Here is a 20825-nt window from a genome sequence, read left to right as displayed (position 1 = left end):
AAATATTTTATTTCTGCATACCGAACTATCTAAAAAAGCTCATATTTACATACTATTATATGTTCTTTGTTTATTGAGTCATTGATAACTCACTCTTTATCTCCACAATATTTTCAAATGTTTTGAATGTTTCGACTGAGTATCAAAAATAGAAAGTATGAGTAAGACTGTGTGAACATAGCAGATTAAGTACAAAGAGAGTACTTTAATTATTGGAGAGTTTATTTAGTAGTTTTGTTTTGCTTTGTCGATTCGATATTATGAGAGGTGGATGTTTATTTTGAGGTTTGGTGTTGTCTTATTTTAATTATTTTGAGGTAGTTAGTTTAAAACAATGAGATCTATGTGTAATTGAGAATTTGTAGTCTATGATTGGATGGTTGAAATATGATGTTAAGTGACAACAAGTAATTTTCCGACCCATCTGGGACCAGGGCGTTATAAAGTGTAATTAGAATTTAGACGTAAAAGAGTTACTGTAATAATGCTTAATGTGCCAATAAACCAAAGTTGATTTCAAATAAAATTTACAAGGCATTTAGCATACAAGTACATATATACATATATATATATATATATATATATATGTTACCCATGACCATGATCTAAGTAATTGCATAAGAAATTATTGCTTGCCCAGTTGCATTAGGATATGGATCATACGCGCTTGTTGAAGAAAGATGAGGAGTGAAGTTTCTTGCAAGGCAACTTCCTTGCAATATTACGGCGATATATCCCATCAATGTAGGAAATTGTTACTTACTTCTTCAAATCTACATTTTGCATCAGCCCTTGCTTCTTACTATTATTTAGAGGCTTGCCCACCACCTGCTTTAATCTCTTCAAATCTTCAGCTAGCACGAGCTTCAGCTTCCTTTTTCAGTTGCCTAAAAGTTTCATCAAAATCACTATAGGCTGTCCGTTTCGGATCATGCATCTCCAAAAACTCATGCTTCACCATTGCAAGCAGATCGTCCACATACAACAGATGGAGGATCCGCTGATATACAGCAACAAATACAAGGCCAAGCTCGTTATGGAAGGTCCATTTGAGCGCGTAAGCAGAACCTGCGGCATCATAGTTGTATGATGCTGCACCAGACCGCTCTTCCAAAAGACAGCACCAGATCAAGGTGTCAATTGGTCATTCCTTGAGCGCATTTATTTCCAAGCTCTTTACATGTCCAGAGGATTAATCCTCCACGGGTAAGTATTAGTAGCTGCTCTAACATTCTCCTATACTCGTATATACCCTGTAATTGAATCTAGAAAAGTGTTAAAATATAAGAACCAGGAATTCAAATATGGATTGGAAAATAGGAGATATGGGGGGAAAAAGGGCAAATCTCCACTAAAACTAAAAGAAAACACGAATTTCAATTTAAATTTTATAGTTGTTTTTTTCATTTTTGGATCCAGGAAACACCTTCACTCACTAATCACGCCAAATGCAAGCTCATATCTAAGGGAAGGATTCTCATATAATATACATGACATAGACCATAATACTTAATAAATCAATTTTCGATCTTTGCCTGGTCGGACCGGTTTGGCGCGCAAACAATGCCGGGTTGGGTCAGACCGGGTCCAGACCCCGGTTGGATGGCATCGGATTGCAGCCCTACTTTACCCATTTCTATGATCAAACTACCCAAAAATATATGCATATTAACCGAAGTCCTCAAAAACTTGATTAAAAGAGAGATCACAGAGGCCAATCAAATCCCAATCGATACTAGATCGGGTTCATCAAATCGATACACCAAAAAAAAAAAAAAAAACAACATCCACATAAATTGAGATCAGTTTATCTACAAATGATAAAAAAAGAAAAAGAAAAAAGGGAATTCGAAGAAATCGGAAAAGAGAGAGCAAATATATATAACCTACTTCTCATCTTTGAGAAAACCTGCAAACGAAGGAAAAAAAAAAGAACTGGAAAGAAACTTAAAAAAATAAAGATTGCTAAAAAAATTATTTTCTTTGAAGTATTTTTTAACATCTTTAATCATTAAAAAAAATTAAAGATATACAATTTTATTGATAGTCATTTCATTAATTATTAAATAAAAAATAATAACAAAAGAGTAGTAGATGGATAGTATCTCTATACTTACTTCTATCCTTTTCTGAATGTTCCGCAATATATAGCTGCGGTTTTTAAGGTTTCGGTGTAGAATACAAATCTTGGTGCACGCCAGTCGCCACCAACCTTTGATCCACGATTGATTTTACACTAACTGTACATCACTTGAATCAACGGTTATTAAATATTGATAATCTGAATATTGATTGATGAAACGGAAAAACAAAAATAATATGAATTATTATATTACACAAATTTTTTCAAATGCATAAATCAAGTGAAAATCTAAATAAAAAATAAAAATAAAAGAGGCACAAAAGGAGGCATAAAGCCTGAATTACAAGGAGAGACGGCAAGTTCTAGAAAATCATCAGTTTTGTAGCTTCTCCATGAGCTTGAAGGACGGGGGCTGACACAAAATACATAAGAAAAGTTTGGATTTTTTTTTTTTTTTTTTATGAATAATAAAGCTGAAACCGAAGTTTTTCTCAGATTTTTATATATAATTTATTATATAGATTATTTTTTTATTAAAATAAAATTATTTTAATAAACAAAATTGAAGATTGTACCTTTTAATTACAACCCAAGTTTAAGCTCTAAATCCAAATCTTCTTTTGAATTCTCATCATCATTCTCAAATTCTGTTAGTCTGATACCCATGGTTGAAGAATACTGCCTCTTTGTATGAGGATACCGATTGAATTCCAGGCCGTTACAATCATCTTCATCACGACGCCTCTTACCATCCATTAAATCTACCCAACCTTCAATTTCTTCACTGGATGCGTCAAAATCATGGGCACCAACATCTTCACGATCTCTTGCGGCCTTCTCTTCATGCTTCTCTACCAAATGGACCCCAAGTTCCAAATCTTCATTTGGAATATTCTCATCGTGCCTATCATTCTCTGAATCATCGTCATCATTATCACGCGGTCTCGTAGACTGCTGGACGTTAAGACAGGGATTCCAACTTGCAACTTGCAATGTATTGATCTCCTTGATCTGCTTCCGTACCACACGGATTCCTATACTTCTTACTAACTCTCTACCGCTGGAGCTATAACACTTAAGTTGCAGAATTCCCTCCACTGGTTTGAAATGCTCTCCATCTAGTTTGTGGTAATGCAAGACTACAATATCTGAGCCACCAATTAGATCAAAACATTTTCCAAACGTGGAATACTGAAATACACCATTATAGAAGACATCGCAACGCATATCAATGCGGGAAGACCTTTGGGAGGGATCGGACTGTACAACAACACATGCAATGATTCCTTTAATCTCATCCGAAAACAGCAAATCAATATTTACCCAATCACATACATAATTATTTGGAATCTCCAGCTTGTAATGGTAGTCCCAATCTGGAATCTTATTTCCCGGAAATATAAGACATTCTTCCTGGTCCTCTAGATTTTCCGGTCGAACAAGCATGCATCATAATTATTAGCAGACAAAGGTACACATGAGTATGAGAGAGAGAGAGAGAGAGAGAGAGAGAGAGAGAGAGAGAGAGATACCTCAAACCGAAGAGGATTTACAACCATTTTATGGCATCCATTCAAGTCAATCGAACGTAGCTTACGACAGCTGCTTGTATTGAATTCAAACATATTTGATACTTCAACAAAACTCTCCAATGAGATGCATCCACTTGCGCCTACATCTTCTATATTTGGAGGAAGTTCTAAGATTTCTTTAAGCTGCACACAATTATGCAACCCAAGTACCGATAATCGAACAAATCCTTTGATCCACTCAGGAAGGATAACGACATTGCTTCCCGATATATCTAAATATCCCAATGCGGAATAGCAGGCAGTTAGCAGTTGGCTCCCAATAGGGAGATGCCTTACTTCGTAGCATTTGCTTATTTTTAATTGTCTAAGTCCAGTGAGATCCCAAATAGATGAAGGCAATTCTTTGATAGCAGTCATGTGTTCTAGTTGAACCCATGTTAAACATTTCATTTCCCTCTGATCAATTTCAGGAAACTTCTGCAGCCTTTCACAATAACGAAGAATAAGCTCTTTTAGAGATCTCAACTTGAGGGATCTTGAAAAACTAGTAAGGCTCTCGCAATTTTCAATTTCCAATTCGACGAGTTTATCAAGGAAGCCAATAGATTCATGTAACTCAACTAAGTTATTGCAATACTTAATTTCCAATCTCTCTAAAGTTTGGAGTCCCGAAACATCAGGAATCTTTGTTAGGAATTCACATTTAGAGAATTTCATAGTTTTCAAAATCCGGAAATTCTGTAAAAAAGAAAACAAAACAAGGAAAAATATGTTAGCTTGTAGAAAGTTTACATCATATAAAAGAAAAAAATAAACGTACCTTCAATCCATCTCCCAATTCTTTGATCAAGCTTTCATTCATTCTTAAAATGACGAGTTTCTTTCCATTAAAGTTTTGTGGGAAAGAATGATTTGGATAGCCACACCAATCAAGTACTCTTAACTCATTTGAGAGATAATTAGGCCCTCTTGAAAAACATGCATTACGATTTATAAATATCCTTAGACTCTTCATCTCCGAAAAAGCTCCAGGACTCAAATCTATCGAGTCTTGTTCTGGCAATTCTATCAATATTCCTTGGATCTTGTTTGTTCCCTAGTAAAACAACGCATAAATTGTGCCAACAAAATCAGAGCATCAAATTCTTCATATTTTACCACTTTCTAGAATCATAATTTTGTTTCATAGCATCAAATTCTTCATATTTTACCACTTGCTAGAATCATAATTTTGTTTATATACATTGTTCATGTATTTTCCTTTTGTTAAACAAAAATCTTAATGTTTGATTTTTATTTTTAGAATGTCCCAAACTTAGTGATCAAACACAAAATCTCAATGTTTGCTTTCACATTTACCTATCAATTAATTAATCCTTCAATATATGAAAAAAAAAAGGATATATAGTAAAAAAAGAAATTATCTCGTTGTAACCAAAAGATTTTTTTTTTTCTCCTCGTTTAAGGCATTCTACTCATAAACAAAATAACTATTATGAGAAAAATACATGGTAGATGAACTTATAGAAATAAATGGGTGCACATATATGTATTCTCAATCCAATTTTACAATCAAAAGATGAAATATGTTGTTTTTATGCAACTCTTACGTACCTTAGTTTCTTCTAATACACGACGAACATCTTCATGAAACCACAACCTACTGCGTTTCTCGGGTTCATTGGGTGATTCTCGACGAACAATTTCTCTACCCATATCTTTGAGCAAGTCATGCATGATTAATTTGCCATGCTCAATGGTTATGAGAGACTTATCCACTAGTACTTTGATATCACAGTTAGGAAAGAAACCACAACCATCAAGTACTTTAGTAACATATTCTTCTTCCTCTCCTGTAAAGAAACATGCAATGTCCAAAAAAATACTCCTTTGGCTTTCTTCCAAGCCATCGTAACTTATTCTAAGCTTTTCATGAATATCATTATGAGGAATTGTTTTGTACTTTTTTAAAGCACTTCTCCAATAATGAATATCTCTACCATATAGATCTGAGCCTAGCACCGTTAATGCCAATGGAAGGCCACCAGCATAATGCAGTACATCTTTTGTAAGTTCTACAAAATCATGGTTAGGCTTTTCATTTTTGAAGGCATTCCAACAAAATAGCCGAAGAGCTTCATCGTGATCTAATTCCTTCACCTTATATCGTAAATGAACATTATAAATATTTAATAAATGTTCATCTCTTGTCGTTATAATTATTATGCTTCCTAAACCAAACCAATCACATCCTCCAAGTAAGGTTTCAAGTTTGACCGACTTATCCAAATCATCAAAAACTAAAAGAACCCTTTTAGCCCAAAGCATCTCTTTTATGAGACCAATTCCCTCATCAATATTTGCAACATTCAAACTTGAGTCTCCTAGGATCTCGCAAAGAAGTGTCTGTTGCAATCGAATTAAACCATAGTCATGCTTTGAAATTTCTCTTACGTTTGCAAGAAAGCAACAATTTTCAAATTGGTCAATAAATGAGTTGTAGATTTCTTTAGCCAAATTTGTCTTACCAACTCCACCAATTCCATAGATTCCTAGCATGCGTGTCTCATTCACTCCCACACTTAGAAACTTAATTATTATGGACATCTTTTACTCTAGATTCCATTCTAACTAGATGCTTGGCAATGTCATTTAAATATTTACGCTTTGCTAATCTTGAAACCTCTCGAACAATCTCTTGAATAATTTCTGGTTCATTCCTATCAATGCAAAAAATAAATAAATAAATAAAGCAAAGCCTCTTGAGTTTTCACAACAAAGAAACAAAAGAAAATAGCTAACATATGGCAATGATCTATAAATTCATTAACTTTTTTGGTTCCATTCTCGAATTTGGTTTGCCTTGTTAAGAAGCAAGGAGCTTTTGAATTAATGAGTTCGTAAATCTAGAAATACACATATATACACTTGTGCATGCATGCATGCATGCATGCATACATACAAGCATACCCAAGTATCATAAAGATGTATTATGATCAGATTTTTCTTTTTTAAATAAAGGCATAAGAATTAGTAGAAGTAAAATACCTATTTCCTAAAGTGAACCCAGACAAACTGGCCAATTCTGTAAGGGCTGCTTTCCACCTTTGCACCTTTGTCTCATCCTTGAGCTTTTTCTTAAGTTTAACCAATGCTTTTCCAAAACTCTCTCTATGATGTCGTACCTCTGTTGGATTTACATCGTAAAATACTGGTAGAATTTTTTGTTGCTTTATGTTTTTACACTCAATGATCTTTATCAACTCATTCAAGCACCATGTGGATGATGCATAGTTTTTTGAGAGCACGACAATTGAAATCCTTGAGCTTTCAATAGCTTTGAGAAGTTCTTGTGAGATTTCATCCCCTCTTGGAAGCTTGTCATCAATGTAAGTATTTATTTTCTTCCGGTCCAGAGCTTCATGAAGATGGGTTGTGAAACCTTGACGAGTATCTTTGCCTCTAAAACTCAAGAATACATCATATTTCCACCAATGAATAAACGGATAAAAGGAAGAGGAAGACGCATGACCTTGAAGGGCCATAAGAGAAGTTATTGTTTATGATCTATGACGTACGGATTACTACTGAAAGACTCTAGCTCCTTAAATAGGGAATCCAGAAGTTGCAAATTCCATTAGAAAATGGATATATATATCAGACAAAGATTATGAGTTTCTTGGCAATTAATTCCTTGCGGTACCTTTCATTGGAATAAATAATAAATTAGGCATGGTCACATATTCAACACGCATATATGTTCAACTTTCCTTCTCCTTGTAGAGTCAAATACATATTCAAAAGTCAGTTTTAAAGAGCGGAATAAAATACTGATATATAGTGCTCATGACACGTACGGTCAAATATTCAACTTTCTCCAAAATTCTACCCCGGAGGAAGGGGAAGACTAGAGAAAGAATTAGACTGATGAACGGACCCAGAAACTCCCCTCTGGCTAGCTACATGTATATGCTTATTATAAATTAGATGGATCTTGTTGATATTTGAGTACTGTTTTAATAATTAACCATTATTGCTTAGTGTTAATTTATAATTGACTAAGCATACAATTAATATATATGTTAAATAATGTCTATCTTGTGCCTAAATAATCAGAGCTTTATATCAATTTGTTTGTAGTAGATCATGAGATTAGTAATCAATTTTGTTTGCTTGATTCTAACACGTACCCAAGTAGAACAAAAACTGACCATAAAATTAGATTTTTATATAAAACTTATTATTTAGATTAGTTTTTTTAAATATCTAATTTTTTATTAAATAAAATTGTTTTAATATATAAAATATATTAAGATGAAAATTTTAAGCTTGGTTATATAGATGAGATGAGATGAGATAAAAATTGAAAGTTGAATAAAATATTATTAGAATATTATTTTTTAATATTATTTTTGTTTGAGATTTAAAAAAAAAAAGTAAATCGTTTATTCTATTTTCTGTAAAATTTAAAAATACTGTAATAATTATATAAAATAAAATGATATCATATGGTTTTATTTTGTGTAACCCAACCAGTAATAAATATTACTGCCTCTAGACTCGGTGAATTGGGACCTTCCTTTGATAGAGATCAGGCGACTGGTCATCCAATGAGGTTTGTGGCACGTCATAATCTGAGATATTTGTCAAATTGTTAGACACATTTTCTTGACGTGATAACGTAAATAAGAATATTAGAAAAAAAAAACAAATAGAAAAATAATAGATAAGAAATCCCGTTCGCACGAGGACAAGTCATAAAACGAGTGGATAGATATATATATGTTACCCATGACCATGATCTAAGTAATTGCATAAGAAATTATTGCTTGCCCAGTTGCATTAGGATATGGATCATACGCGCTTGTTGAAGAAAGATGAGGAGTGAAGTTTCTTGCAAGGCAACTTCCTTGCAATATTACGGCGATATATATTAGAGCAACATACACAGTAGATTCCTCAAAATACAGATCATGTGATGGATGCTGCTCATAAACAAATCAATGGTTCTGATGTGCAAGCTCCCACTTCATCAAATGTTCAGAACACACGTTACAATTCTTTAGTTTATTTACCACATGGACCTTCCTTTAATTGATATTTCATGTACTTTTATGTAACTTCCAAAGTTGTTACGTTGCTGTACAAATCCACTGTAATTACTTTATTCTGGTAGTTTGTTAGGATTTTCTTTCCTCTTTTAGTATAAAGCTGCATGCAGCACCTTGTAAATGGCATGACAGTATACGATAACAGAGCACTGCTCTTCCCTCATTCCGTGTGTTTCTTCTTCTTCTTTTGCTCTTTACTTCTTTTGTTCCTAATTCTTACATGGTATCAAGAGCCATTGCGTAAACATATTCTGCAATGACTACTGAATCTCCCAAATCTCCTTTTCTGGATTTCAATAACATCACCAATCCCTATCGCCTTGACCATGGAGACAATCCTTCTCTCCCTTTGGTCCCTGACCTTCTCAACAATGAGAATTACATTACCTGGTCAAGAGCTATGTGTCGAGCTCTTCGTACCAAAAACAAAATAGGCTTCATCAATGGAAGTTTAACCAAACCTAAAGATCCTACAGACCCTCTTTATACTGCTTGGGAGAGATGCAATGATCTTGTTGTCTCCTGGATTCATAATTCCATCAATTTAAGCCTCAAGTCCAGCATTGCCTTAGTTGATGATGCAAAATAGATTTGGTGTGAGCTCAAAGAAAGATTCACCCAACAAAATGGGCATCGAATTTTTCAGCTCAAGAAAGCTCTCACAAGCTTACAACAAGATTCTGATTCAGTTAGCATTTATTTTGGTAAGCTTAAAACAATTTGGGATGAACTTCTCTTATGTGACCCTTTGCCTAATTGTACCTATGGCAAACTCACTATCATTTTTAATCGATATGAAAGGGATTGTGTTATCCAATTTCTTATGGGTCTCAATGACTCACACAATACCACTCGTGATCAGATCATGCTGCTTGACCCATTACCTTCCATAAACAAAATCTTCTCCATGATACAACAGCAAGAAATGCAGCATAATATGCTTAACATTCTTCCTTCACCAGATTCCATGGCCTTTGCTGTCAAACAGCCATATTACAAACCTTTTTCCAAGTCATCTCAGCAGATTAAACGTGAAAGACCCTTTTGCACTCATTGCAAAATTCAAGGCCATACCCTAGAACTTTGCTTCAAAGCAGGCAATGCCAAGCCCCCCATCTGCACTCATTGCCACATGACTGGGCACATAGCAGACAAGTGCTATAAGCTGCATGGTTACCCCGCTGGACATAAATTTCATGGCAAGATCACTCCAGATCCAACTCATGCAGCTCATCTGACCATCCTGGATACAGAAAAACAATCTCATGATCCTCCCACTTTTACCAAAGATCAATACCACCAACTCATTTCTTTATTGCAATCAAAGGAGGCCTCAATTGCTAATCACTCAATTAATACTGTCCAAACAGATTGTCTTTCTTCATCTACCATGAATGGTAATCATTTTTCTCTTACTTCTTTCATTCCATTAGATAACACACACACACTTCTCTTGGATAATTGACACAGGTGCTACAGATCATATGATCTGTAACACCTCACTTTTCTCTTCTATAACCTCTAAGGTTTCTTTTGTTGTTAAACTTCCCAATGGACAATCTGCACCAGTAACTCATATAGGCACAGTTCACATTACTTCTAGATTAATTTTGCACGATGTTCTTTGTGTCCCTTCTTTTAACTTCAATTTGATATCAGCTAAACAGCTAACATCTTCCCTTTCTTGCTGTTTTGTATTCTTTTCACAAAATTGTTTTCTTCAGGACCTTTTGACATGGACCACGATTGGCATGGGTGAGATGAAGAATGGCTTATACCACCTGCTCACAGAACCAGTTTCTCCATCAGCTCTTTTTGATTATTTTTCAATTTCCTTACAAAAGACAATCTCTGTTTCTGCTGTTTCTCACAAATTCAATCAGGTTTCAGATATTTGACATTGTAGAATGGGCCATACTCCCATTTCTAAATTACATGTAATAGCAGATCCATCTATTAAAAAGCATGTTTCTACAATTTCTGTTATCAACCCATGTCAAGTTTGTCCTCTTGCAAAACACCACAGACTGCCATTTCCTGTTAGCACACATAAAAGCAGCAACCCTTTTGATCTTATACACTGTGACATTTGGGGACCCAATTCTGTTGAAGCTTATGATGGAACCAAATACTACCTCACCATCATAGATGATTTTTCAAGGAGTACTTGGATCTATCTGCTTAAACACAAATCCCACACCAGATCATGTATTGAAGCCTTTTACAATTTAGTTGAAACACAGTTCCATGCAAAAATAAAAATTCTAAGAAGTGACAATGGACTTGAGTTCAACATGACAGAATTCTTCAACAAGAAAGGTATTATTCATCACAAAATATGTGTAGCAACCCCTCAACAAAATGGGGTTGCTGAAAGAAAACATCAACACCTTTTGAACATAGGCAGATCACTCAAAATTCAAGCAAACCTTCCTAATTCTTATTGGAATGAATGCATTCTAACTGCTGCTTATATTATCAATCGTGTTCCTAGCCAGTTGCTTTCTAACAAAACACCATATGAACTTCTTTTTCATTCCCCTCCTACATATTCTCACATGAGAATCATTGGCTGTCTCTGTTTTGCTTCTACTTTATCTCATCATAGGACCAAATTTGAACCTAGAGGAAGAGCTTGTGTTCTTCTTGGCTACCCATTTGGAGTGAAAGGATATAAACTTCTTGACCTTCAATCTAAAACAGTCTTCATATCCAGAGATGTCACCTTTCACGAATATGTGTTTCCATTTCACCAATCTAACTTACCTTCTCCACCCATACAGCCCCTTCTTCAAACATCCTTCCGTCTTGCTCCTCTTCCAAATAACAATTCTGTTATCCCTTCAGAAACTTCATCTTCTTCTCCACCACCCCCACCTAACTCACAACCTCCTTCACCTCCATCTACTCTACATGACTCATTACCTTCTTCTCCTCCACCTGACTCACTACCTTGTTCACCTCCATCTACTCCACATGACTCATTATCTTCTTCCCCTCCACCTGACTCATTACCCTCTTCTCCTCCACCTATCCTTAGAAAATCATCTCGAACCAGAACTGCTCCTAAATATCTTCATGATTTTCATTGTCAGCTGGCCTCTTCTATCTCACCTTCTCAATCAGGGAACATGGCTACTTCTTCAGGTATTCATCATTCTTTATCTTCCTTCCTTTCTTATAACAATTTATCTCCTGCTCTTTCTTCTTTTTCTGCCACCATATAATCACACACTGATCCTCATACTTTTAAACAAGCTGTTAAGGACCCTGATTGGTGTCACGCAATTGAGGCTGAACTTGAAGCTTTAGAGCTTAACCACACTTGGACACTCACTGATCTACCACATGGAAAAGTTCCCATCGATTGTAAATTTGTCTTTAAAACCAAATACCATTCCAATGGCACAATTGAAAGGAAGAAAGCAAGGCTGGTTGCCAAAGGATTTACTCAACAACCAGGAGTGGACTACCATGAAACATTTTCTCCTGTGGTGAAAATTGTGACAATCAGAACCATTCTAGCTCTAGCCTCCATTAAAGGTTGGCATCTTCACCAATTTGATGTCAACAATGCTTTCCTTAATGGAGAGCTCAAAGAAGAAATTTACATGAGAAAACCACCCGGATACACTAAAGGTTCTCCTCATCAAGTTTGCAAGCTTCTCCGAAGTATTTATGGCCTCAAACAGGCCTCGAGACAGTGGTATGACAAATTCTCTTCTTCCCTCATCCAATTTGGATTCACTCAGTCCAAATCAGACTATAGCCTCTTTACCCATCATACTGCAACTTCTTTTACAGCACTACTTGTCTATGTAGACGACATAGTAGTTGCCAGCAACCAAGTTGAATCCATTTCCATTCTTAAAGATTTTTTGAACAACCATTTCAGAATTAAGGACTTGGGTACATTGAGATATTTCTTAGGCATTGAAGTTGCTAGGAATCCTACTGGTATTCATTTGTGTCAGAGGAAATATACTCTTGATATTCTTGCAGATTCAGGCATGCTTGCTGCTAAACCACTTCGAATCCCAATGGACCAGAACCACAAGATAAGTAAATCAAGTGGCACCCCATTACCTGATCCCACCCCTTATAGACAACTTATTGGTCGACTCCTATACCTTACAATCACAAGACCTGACATAAGCTATCCTACACAAGTACTCAGCCAGTTCATGGACCACCCTTCAACAACTCATCTTGCTGCTGCTTATAAGGTTTTAAGATATCTTAAGAACTCACCTGGCCAAGGGATCCTCTTATCATCTACTTCAGAAATTCAATTACAAGGCTATTGTGATTCAGATTGGGCAACATGCCCTGACACTCAAAAATCCATTACTGGTTATTGCATTTTTCTTGGACAGTCTCTCATCTCTTGGAAATCCAAGAAGCAAACTGTGGTTTCCAGGTCATCTGCAGAGGCTGAATATCGAGCCATGGCTTCCATCACCTCTGAGTTAACTTGGTTAAGACAATTGCTTACAGACCTCTCTATCTCTCACTCTCAAGCTGCACAATTATTCTGTGACAATCAAGCTGCATTATATATTGCAGCCAACCCAGTCTTCCATGAGAGGACCAAACATATAGAGGTGGATTGCCACCTAATCCGAGATAAAATCTTAGAAGGCAGCATCAAAACTGCCTATCTTTCCACCACCTCTCAACTTGCTGACATTTTCACCAAATCTCTACCTTCTCATATGTTGTTTTCACACCTTTCCAAGATGGGAATAGTAAACATCTATTCTCCATCTTGTGGGAGGGTATTAGAGCAGCATACACAACAGATTCCTCAAAATACAGATCATGTGATGGATGCTGCTCATAAACAAATCAATGGTTCTGATGTGCAAGCTCCCACTTCATCAAATGTTCAGAACACACGTTACAATTCTTTAGTTTATTTACCACATGGACCTTCCTTTAATTGATATTTCATGTACTTTTATGTAAATTCCAAAGTTGTTACGTTGCTGTACAAATCCACTGTAATTACTTTATTCTGGTAGTTTGTTAGGATTTTCTTTCCTCTTTTAGTATAAAGCTGCATGCAGCACCTTGTAAATGGCATGACAGTATACGATAACAGAGCACTGCTCTTCCCTCATTCCGTGTGTTTCTTCTTCTTCTTTTGCTCTTTACTTCTTTTGTTCCTAATTCTTACAATATATCCCATCAATGTAGGAAATTGTTACTTACTCCTTCAAATCTAGCATTTTGCATCTGCCCTTGCTTCTTACTATTATTTAGAGGCTTGCCCACCGCCTGCTTTAATCTCTTCAAATCTTCAGCTAGCATGAGCTTCAGCTTCCTTTTTCAGTTGCCTAAAAGTTTCATCAAAATCACTATAGGCTGTCCGTTTCGGATCATAAATTTCCAAAAACTCTCGCTTCACCATTGCAAGCAGATCGTCCATATACAACATATGGAGGATCTGCTGATATACAGCAACAAATAGAAGGCCAAGCTCGTTATGGAAGGTCCATTTGAGCGCGTAAGCAGAACCAGCGGCATCATAGTTGTATGATGCTGCACCAGACCGCTCTTCCAAAAGACAGGACCAGATCAATGTGTCAATTGGTCATCCCTTGAGCGCATGCATTTCCAAGCTCTTTACATGTCCAGAGGATTAATCCTCCACAAGTAAATATTAGTTGCTGCTCTAACATTCTCCTATACTCGTATATACCCTGTAATTGAATCTAGAAAAGTGTTAAAATATAAGAACCAGGAATTCAAATATGGATTGGAAAATAGGAGATATGGGGGAAAAAATGGGAAATCTCCACTAAAACTAAAAGGAAACACAAATTTCAATTTAAATTTAATAATTGTTTTTTTCATTTTTGGATCCAAGAAACACCTTCACTCACTAATCACGCCAAATGCAAGCTCATATCTAAGGGAAGGATTCTCATATAATATACATGACATAGACCATAATACTTAATAAATCAATTTTTTATCTTTACCCATTTCTATGAGCAAACTACCCTAAAATATATGCATATTAAACGAAGTACTCCTCAAAAACTTAATTAAAAGACAGATCGTAGAGGCTAATCAAATCCCAATCGATACTAGATCGGGTTCATCAAATCAATACATCAAAAAAAGAAAAAAAATCCACATAAGTTGAGATCAGTGTATCTACAAATGACAAAAAAGAAAAAATGAGATAGGCGATTCTGCCAGTCGCCGCCAACCTTTGATAGCCCCATGCATGCATGATTGATTTTACACTAACTGTACATCACTTGAATCAACGGTCATTAAATATTTTTAAGAAATGTGATAACCTAAATATTGATTGATGAAACAGAAAAACAAAAATAATATGAATTATTATATTACACAAATTTTTTCAAAAGCATAAATCAAGTGAAAATCAAAATAAAAAATAAAAATAAAAGAGCTAGGCACAAAAGGAGGCATAAAGCCTGAATTATAAAGAGAGACGGCAGTTCTAGAAAATCATCAGTTTTGTAGCTTCTCCAGAGTGCATGAGCTTGCATGAAGGAAAGGGACGCTGACACAATATACATAAGAAAAGTTAGGAAATTTTTTTATATAAATAATAAAGCCGAAACCGAAGTTTTTCTTAGATTTTTATATAAAATTTATTATTTAAATTATTTTTTTATTAAAATAAAATTATTTTAATAAACAAAATTGAAGATTGTACCTTTTAATTACAACCCAAGCTTAAGCTCTAAATCCAAATTTTCCTTTGAATTCTCGTCGTCATTCTCTAATTTTGTCATTCTGATACCCATAGTTGAAGAATACTGCCTCTTTTGATGAGGATACCAATTGAATTCCAGGCCGTTACAATCATCTTCATCACGACGCCTCTTACCATCCGTTACTGCTACCCAACCTTCAATTTCTTCACTGAATCCATCAAAATCATGGGCACCAACGTCTTCACGATCTCTTGCGGCCTTCTCTTCATGCTTCTCTACCAAATGGACCCCAAGTTCCAAATCTTCATTTGGAATATTCTCATCGTGCCTATCATTCTCTGAATCATCGTCATCATTATCACGCGGTCTCGTAGATTGCTGGACGTTAAGACCGGGATTCGAACTTGCAACTTGCAATGTATTGATCTCCTTCTGCTTGCATACCACACGGATTCCTATACTTCTAACTAGGTCTCTACCGCTGGAGCTATAACACTTAAGTTGCAGAATTCCCTCCACTGGTTTGAAATGCTCTCCATCTAGTTTGTGGTAATGCAAGACTACAATATCTGAGCCACCAATTAGATCAATACATTTTCCAAACGTGGAATACTGAAATACACCATTATAGTAGATATCGCAACGCATATCAATGCGAGAAGACCTTTGGGAGGGATCGGACTGAACTACAACACATGCAATGATTCCTTTAATCTCATCCGAATACACCAAATCAACATTTACCCAATCATTTACATAATTATTTGGAATCTCCAGCTTGAAATGGTAGTCCCAATCTGGAATCTTATTTCCCGGAAATATAAGTCGACATTCTTCCTGGTCCTCTACATTTTCCTGTCGAACAAGCATGCATCATAATTATTAGCAGACAAAGATAGACATGAGTATGAGAGAGAGAGAGAGAGAGAGAGAGAGATACCTCAAACCTTAGAGGATTTACAACCATTTTATGGCATCCATTCAAGTCAATCGAACGTAGCTTATGACAGCTGCTTGTATTGAATTCAAACTTATTTGATACTTCAACAAAACTCTCCAACGAGATGCATCCACTAGCGCATACCTCTTCTATATTTGGAGGAAGTTCTAAGATTTCTTTAAGCTGCACACAATTATGCAACCCAAGTACCGATAATCGAACAAATCCTTTGATCCACTCAGGAAGGATAACGATATTGCTTCCCGATATATCTAAATATCCCAATGCGGAATAGCAGGCTGCAGTTAGAAGTTGGCTCCTAATAGGGAGATGCCTTACTTCGTAGCAACTGCTTATTTTTAATTGTCTAAGTCCAGTGAGATCCCAAATAGATGAAGGCAATTCTTTGATAGCAGTCATGTGTTCTAGTTGAACCCATGTTAAACATTTCATTTCCCTCTGATCAATTTCAGGAAACTTCTGCAGCCTTCCGCAATAACGAAGAATAAGCTCTTTTAGAGATCTCAACTTGAGGGATCTTGGGAAACTGGTAAGGCTCTCGCAATTTTCAATTTCCAATTCGACGAGTTTATCAAGGAAGCCAATAGATTTATGTAACTCAACTAAGTTATTGCAATACTTAATTTCCAATCTCTCTAAAGTCTCGAGCCCCGAGACATCAGGAATTTTTGTTAGAAATTCACATTTAGAGAATTTCATAGTTTGCAAATTCCGAAAATTCTGTAAAAAATAAAACAAAACAAGGAAAAATATGTTAGCTTCTAGAAAGTTTACAGCATATAAAAGAAAAAAAGTGAATGTACCTTCAATCCATCTCCCAATTCTTTGATCAAGCTTTCATCCATTCTTAAAATGACGAGTTTCTTTCCATTAAAGTTTAGCGGGAAACAATGATTTGGATAGCCACGACAATCAAGTACTCTTAACTCGTTTGAGAGATAATTAGGCCCTCTTGAAAAACGTGCATTACGATTTATAAATATCTTTAGACTCGTCATCTCTGTGAAAGCTCCAGGAATCAAATCTATCGAGTCTTGTTCTGGCAATTCTATCAATATTCCTTGGATCTTGTTTGTTCCCTAGTAAGACAATGCATAAATTGTGCAACAAAATCAGAGCATCAAATTCTTCATATTTTACCACTTGCTAGAATCATAATTTTGTTTATATACATTGTTCATGTATTTTCCATTTCTTAAACAAAAATCTTAATGTTTGATTTTTATTTTTAGAATGTCCCAAACTTAGTGATCAAACACAAAATCTCAATGTTTGCTTTCACATTTACCTATCAATTAATTAATCCTTCAATATATGAAAAAAAAAAAAGGACATATAGTAAAAAAAAATAAAAAATTATCTCGTTGTAACAAAAAGATTTTTTTTTTTTTCTCCTCGTTTAAGGCATTCTACTCGTAAACAAAATAACTATTATGAGATAAATACGTGGTAGATGAACTTATAGAAATAAATCAGTGCACATATATGTATTCCCAATCCTATTTTACAATCAAAAGATGAAATGTGTTTTTATATATGTTTTTTTATGCAACTCTTACATACCTTAGTTTCTTCTAATACACGACGAACATCTTCATGAAACCACAGCCTACTGCGTTTCTCGGGTTCATTGGGTGATTCTCGACGAACAATTTCTCTACCCATATCTTTGAGTAAGTCATGCATGATTAATTTGCCATACTCAATGGTTATGAGAGACTTATCCATTAGTACTTTGATATCACAGTTGGGAAAGAAACCACAACCATCAAGTACTTTAGTAACATATTCTTCTTCCTCTCCTATAAAGAAACATGCAATGTCCAGGAAAATACTCTTCTGGCTTTCTTCCAAGCCATCATAACTTAATCTAAGCTTTTCATGAATATCATTATGAGGAATTGTTTTGTACTTTTTTAAAGCACTTCTCCAATAATGAATATCTCTACCATATAGATCCGAGCCTAGCACCGTTAATGCCAATGGAAGGCCCCCAGCATAATGCAATACATCTTTTGTGAGTTCTACAAAATCATGGTTAGGCTTTTCATTTTTGAAGGCATTCCAACAAAATAACCGAAGAGCTTCATCATGATCTAATTCCTTCACCTTATATCGTAAATGAACATTATAAATAGTTAATAAATGCTCATCTCTTGTCGTTATAATGATTATGCTTCCTAAACCAAACCAATCACATCCTCCAAGTAAGGTTTCAACTTTGACCGACTTATCCAAATCATCAAGAACTAAAAGAACCCTTTTAGCCCAAAGCATCTCTTTTATGAGACCAATTCCCTCATCAATATTTGCAACATTCAAACTTGAGTCTCCTAGGATCTCACAAAGAAGTGTCTGTTGCAATCGAATTAAACCATAGTCATGCTTTGAAATTTCTCTCACGTTTGCAAGAAAGCAACAATCTTCAAATTGGTCAATAAATGAGTTGTAGATTTCTTTAGCCAAATTTGTCTTACCAACTCCTCCAATTCCATAGATTCCTAGCATGCGTATCTCATTCACTCCCACACTTAGAAGCTTATTATGGATGTCTTTTACTCTAGATTCCATTCCGACTGGATGCTTGACAATGTCATTTAAATATTTACGCTTTACTAATCTTGAAACCTCTCGAACAATCTCTTGAATAACTTCTGGTTCATTCCTATCAATGCAAAAAATAAAAATAAAAAAAGCAAACCCTCATGAGTTTTCACAACAAAGAAACAAAAGAAAATGAGCTAACATATGGCAATGATCTATTAATTCATTTACTTTTTTGGTTCCATTCTCGAATTTGGTTTGCCTCATTAAGAAGAGGGAGCTTCTGAATTAATGAGTTCGTAAATTTAGAAATACACACATATACACTTGTGCATGCATACATACATACATACAAGCATACCCAAGTATCATAAAGATGTATTATGTCAGATTTTTCTTTCTTAAACGAAGGCATAAGAGTGAGTAGAAGTAAAATACCTATTTCCTAAAGTGAACCCAGACAAACTGGCCAATTCTGTAAGGGCTGCTTTCCACCTTTGCACCTTCGTCTCATCCTTGAGCCTTTTCTTAAGTTTAACCAATGCTTTTCCAAAACTCTCTCCATGATGTCGTACCTCTGTTGGATTTACATCGTAAAACACTGGTAGAACTTTTTGCTGCTTTGCATTTTTACACTCAAGGATCTTTATCAACTCATTCAAGCACCACGTGGATGATGCATAGTTTTTTGAGAGCACGACAATTGAAATCCTTGAGCTTTCAATAGCTTTGAGAAGTTCTTGTGAGATTTCATCCCCTCTTGGAAGCTTGTCATCAATGTAAGTATTTATTTTCTTCCGGTCCAGAGCTTCATGAAGATGGGTTGTGAAACCTTGACGAGTATCTTTGCCTCTAAAACTCAAGAATACATCATATTTCCACCAATGAATAAACGGATAAAAGGAAGAGGAAGACGCATGACCTTGAAGGGCCATAAGAGAAGTTATTGTTTATGATCTATGACGTACGGATTACTACTGAAAGACTCTAGCTCCTTAAATAGGGAATCCAGAAGTTGCAAATTCCATTAGAAAATGGATATATATATCAGACAAAGATTATGAGTTTCTTGGCAATTAATTCCTTGCGGTACCTTTCATTGGAATAAATAATAAATTAGGCATGGTCACATATTCAACACGCATATATGTTCAACTTTCCTTCTCCTTGTAGAGTCAAATACATATTCAAAAGTCAGTTTTAAAGAGCGGAATAAAATACTGATATATAGTGCTCATGACACGTACGGTCAAATATTCAACTTTCTCCAAAATTCTACCCCGGAGGAAGGGGAAGACTAGAGAAAGAATTAGACTGATGAACGGACCCAGAAACTCCCCTCTGGCTAGCTACATGTATATGCTTATTATAAATTAGATGGATCTTGTTGATATTTGAGTACTGTTTTAATAATTAACCATTATTGCTTAGTGTTAATTTATAATTGACTAAGCATACAATTAATATATATGTTAAATAATGTCTATCTTGTGCCTAAATAATCAGAGCTTTATATCAATTTGTTTGTAGTAGATCATGAGCTAGATTAGTAATTAATTTTGCTTGCTTGATTCTAACACGTACCCAAGTAGAACAAAAACTGACCATAAAATTAGATTTTTATATAAAACTTATTATTTAGATTAGTTTTTTTAATATCTAATTTTTTATTAAATAAAATTGTTTTAATATATAAAATATATTAAGATGAAAATTTTAAGTTTAGTTACATAGATAAGATGATATGAGATGAGATGAGATGATATGAGATAAAAATTAAAAGTTGAATAAAATATTATTAAAATATTATTTTTATTTAAAATTTTAAAAAAAGTAAATCATTTATTATATTTTTTGTAAAATTTAAAAATACTATAAATTATATAAAATAAA

At 35.0% G+C, this 20825-nt stretch overlaps 2 protein-coding genes across 3 annotated transcripts; both read right to left on the bottom strand.

The window, feature by feature from the left end:
- Nucleotides 1–3382: 3382 nt before the first annotated feature.
- On the bottom strand, nucleotides 3383–7173 carry LOC108993140 (disease resistance protein RPV1-like). Its single transcript, XM_035685736.1, has 4 exons — nucleotides 6664–7173; nucleotides 5230–6335; nucleotides 3616–4353; nucleotides 3383–3504 (listed from the first exon to the last, which is right to left on the bottom strand). Exons 2-4 carry the CDS (start codon nucleotides 6220–6222, stop codon nucleotides 3403–3405), a joined length of 1833 nt encoding a protein of 610 aa, XP_035541629.1. The 5' UTR covers nucleotides 6223–6335; nucleotides 6664–7173; the 3' UTR covers nucleotides 3383–3402.
- A 6748-nt stretch (nucleotides 7174–13921) lies between these two features.
- LOC108993139 (disease resistance protein RUN1-like) lies at nucleotides 13922–19880 on the bottom strand. Of its 2 annotated transcripts, none has more exons than XM_018967917.2 (6): nucleotides 19371–19880; nucleotides 17952–19053; nucleotides 17192–17467; nucleotides 16368–17108; nucleotides 15427–16282; nucleotides 13922–14431 (listed from the first exon to the last, which is right to left on the bottom strand). In XM_018967917.2, exons 1-5 carry the CDS (start codon nucleotides 19865–19867, stop codon nucleotides 15434–15436), a joined length of 3465 nt encoding a protein of 1154 aa, XP_018823462.1. In that variant the 5' UTR covers nucleotides 19868–19880; the 3' UTR covers nucleotides 13922–14431; nucleotides 15427–15433. The 2 variants fall into 2 exon arrangements, with proteins under 2 accessions (XP_018823462.1, XP_018823461.1); XM_018967916.2 differs by lacking the exon at nucleotides 13922–14431 and adding an exon at nucleotides 14438–15270.
- Between the last annotated feature and the right edge of the window lie 945 nt (nucleotides 19881–20825).

This window comes from Juglans regia, chromosome 15 (assembly GCF_001411555.2).
Source record: "Juglans regia cultivar Chandler chromosome 15, Walnut 2.0, whole genome shotgun sequence".
Lineage (NCBI taxonomy): Eukaryota > Viridiplantae > Streptophyta > Magnoliopsida > Fagales > Juglandaceae > Juglans > Juglans regia.
The sequence above is the reverse complement of the archived record's forward strand: the minus strand, read 5'-3'. Positions and strand labels throughout refer to the sequence as shown.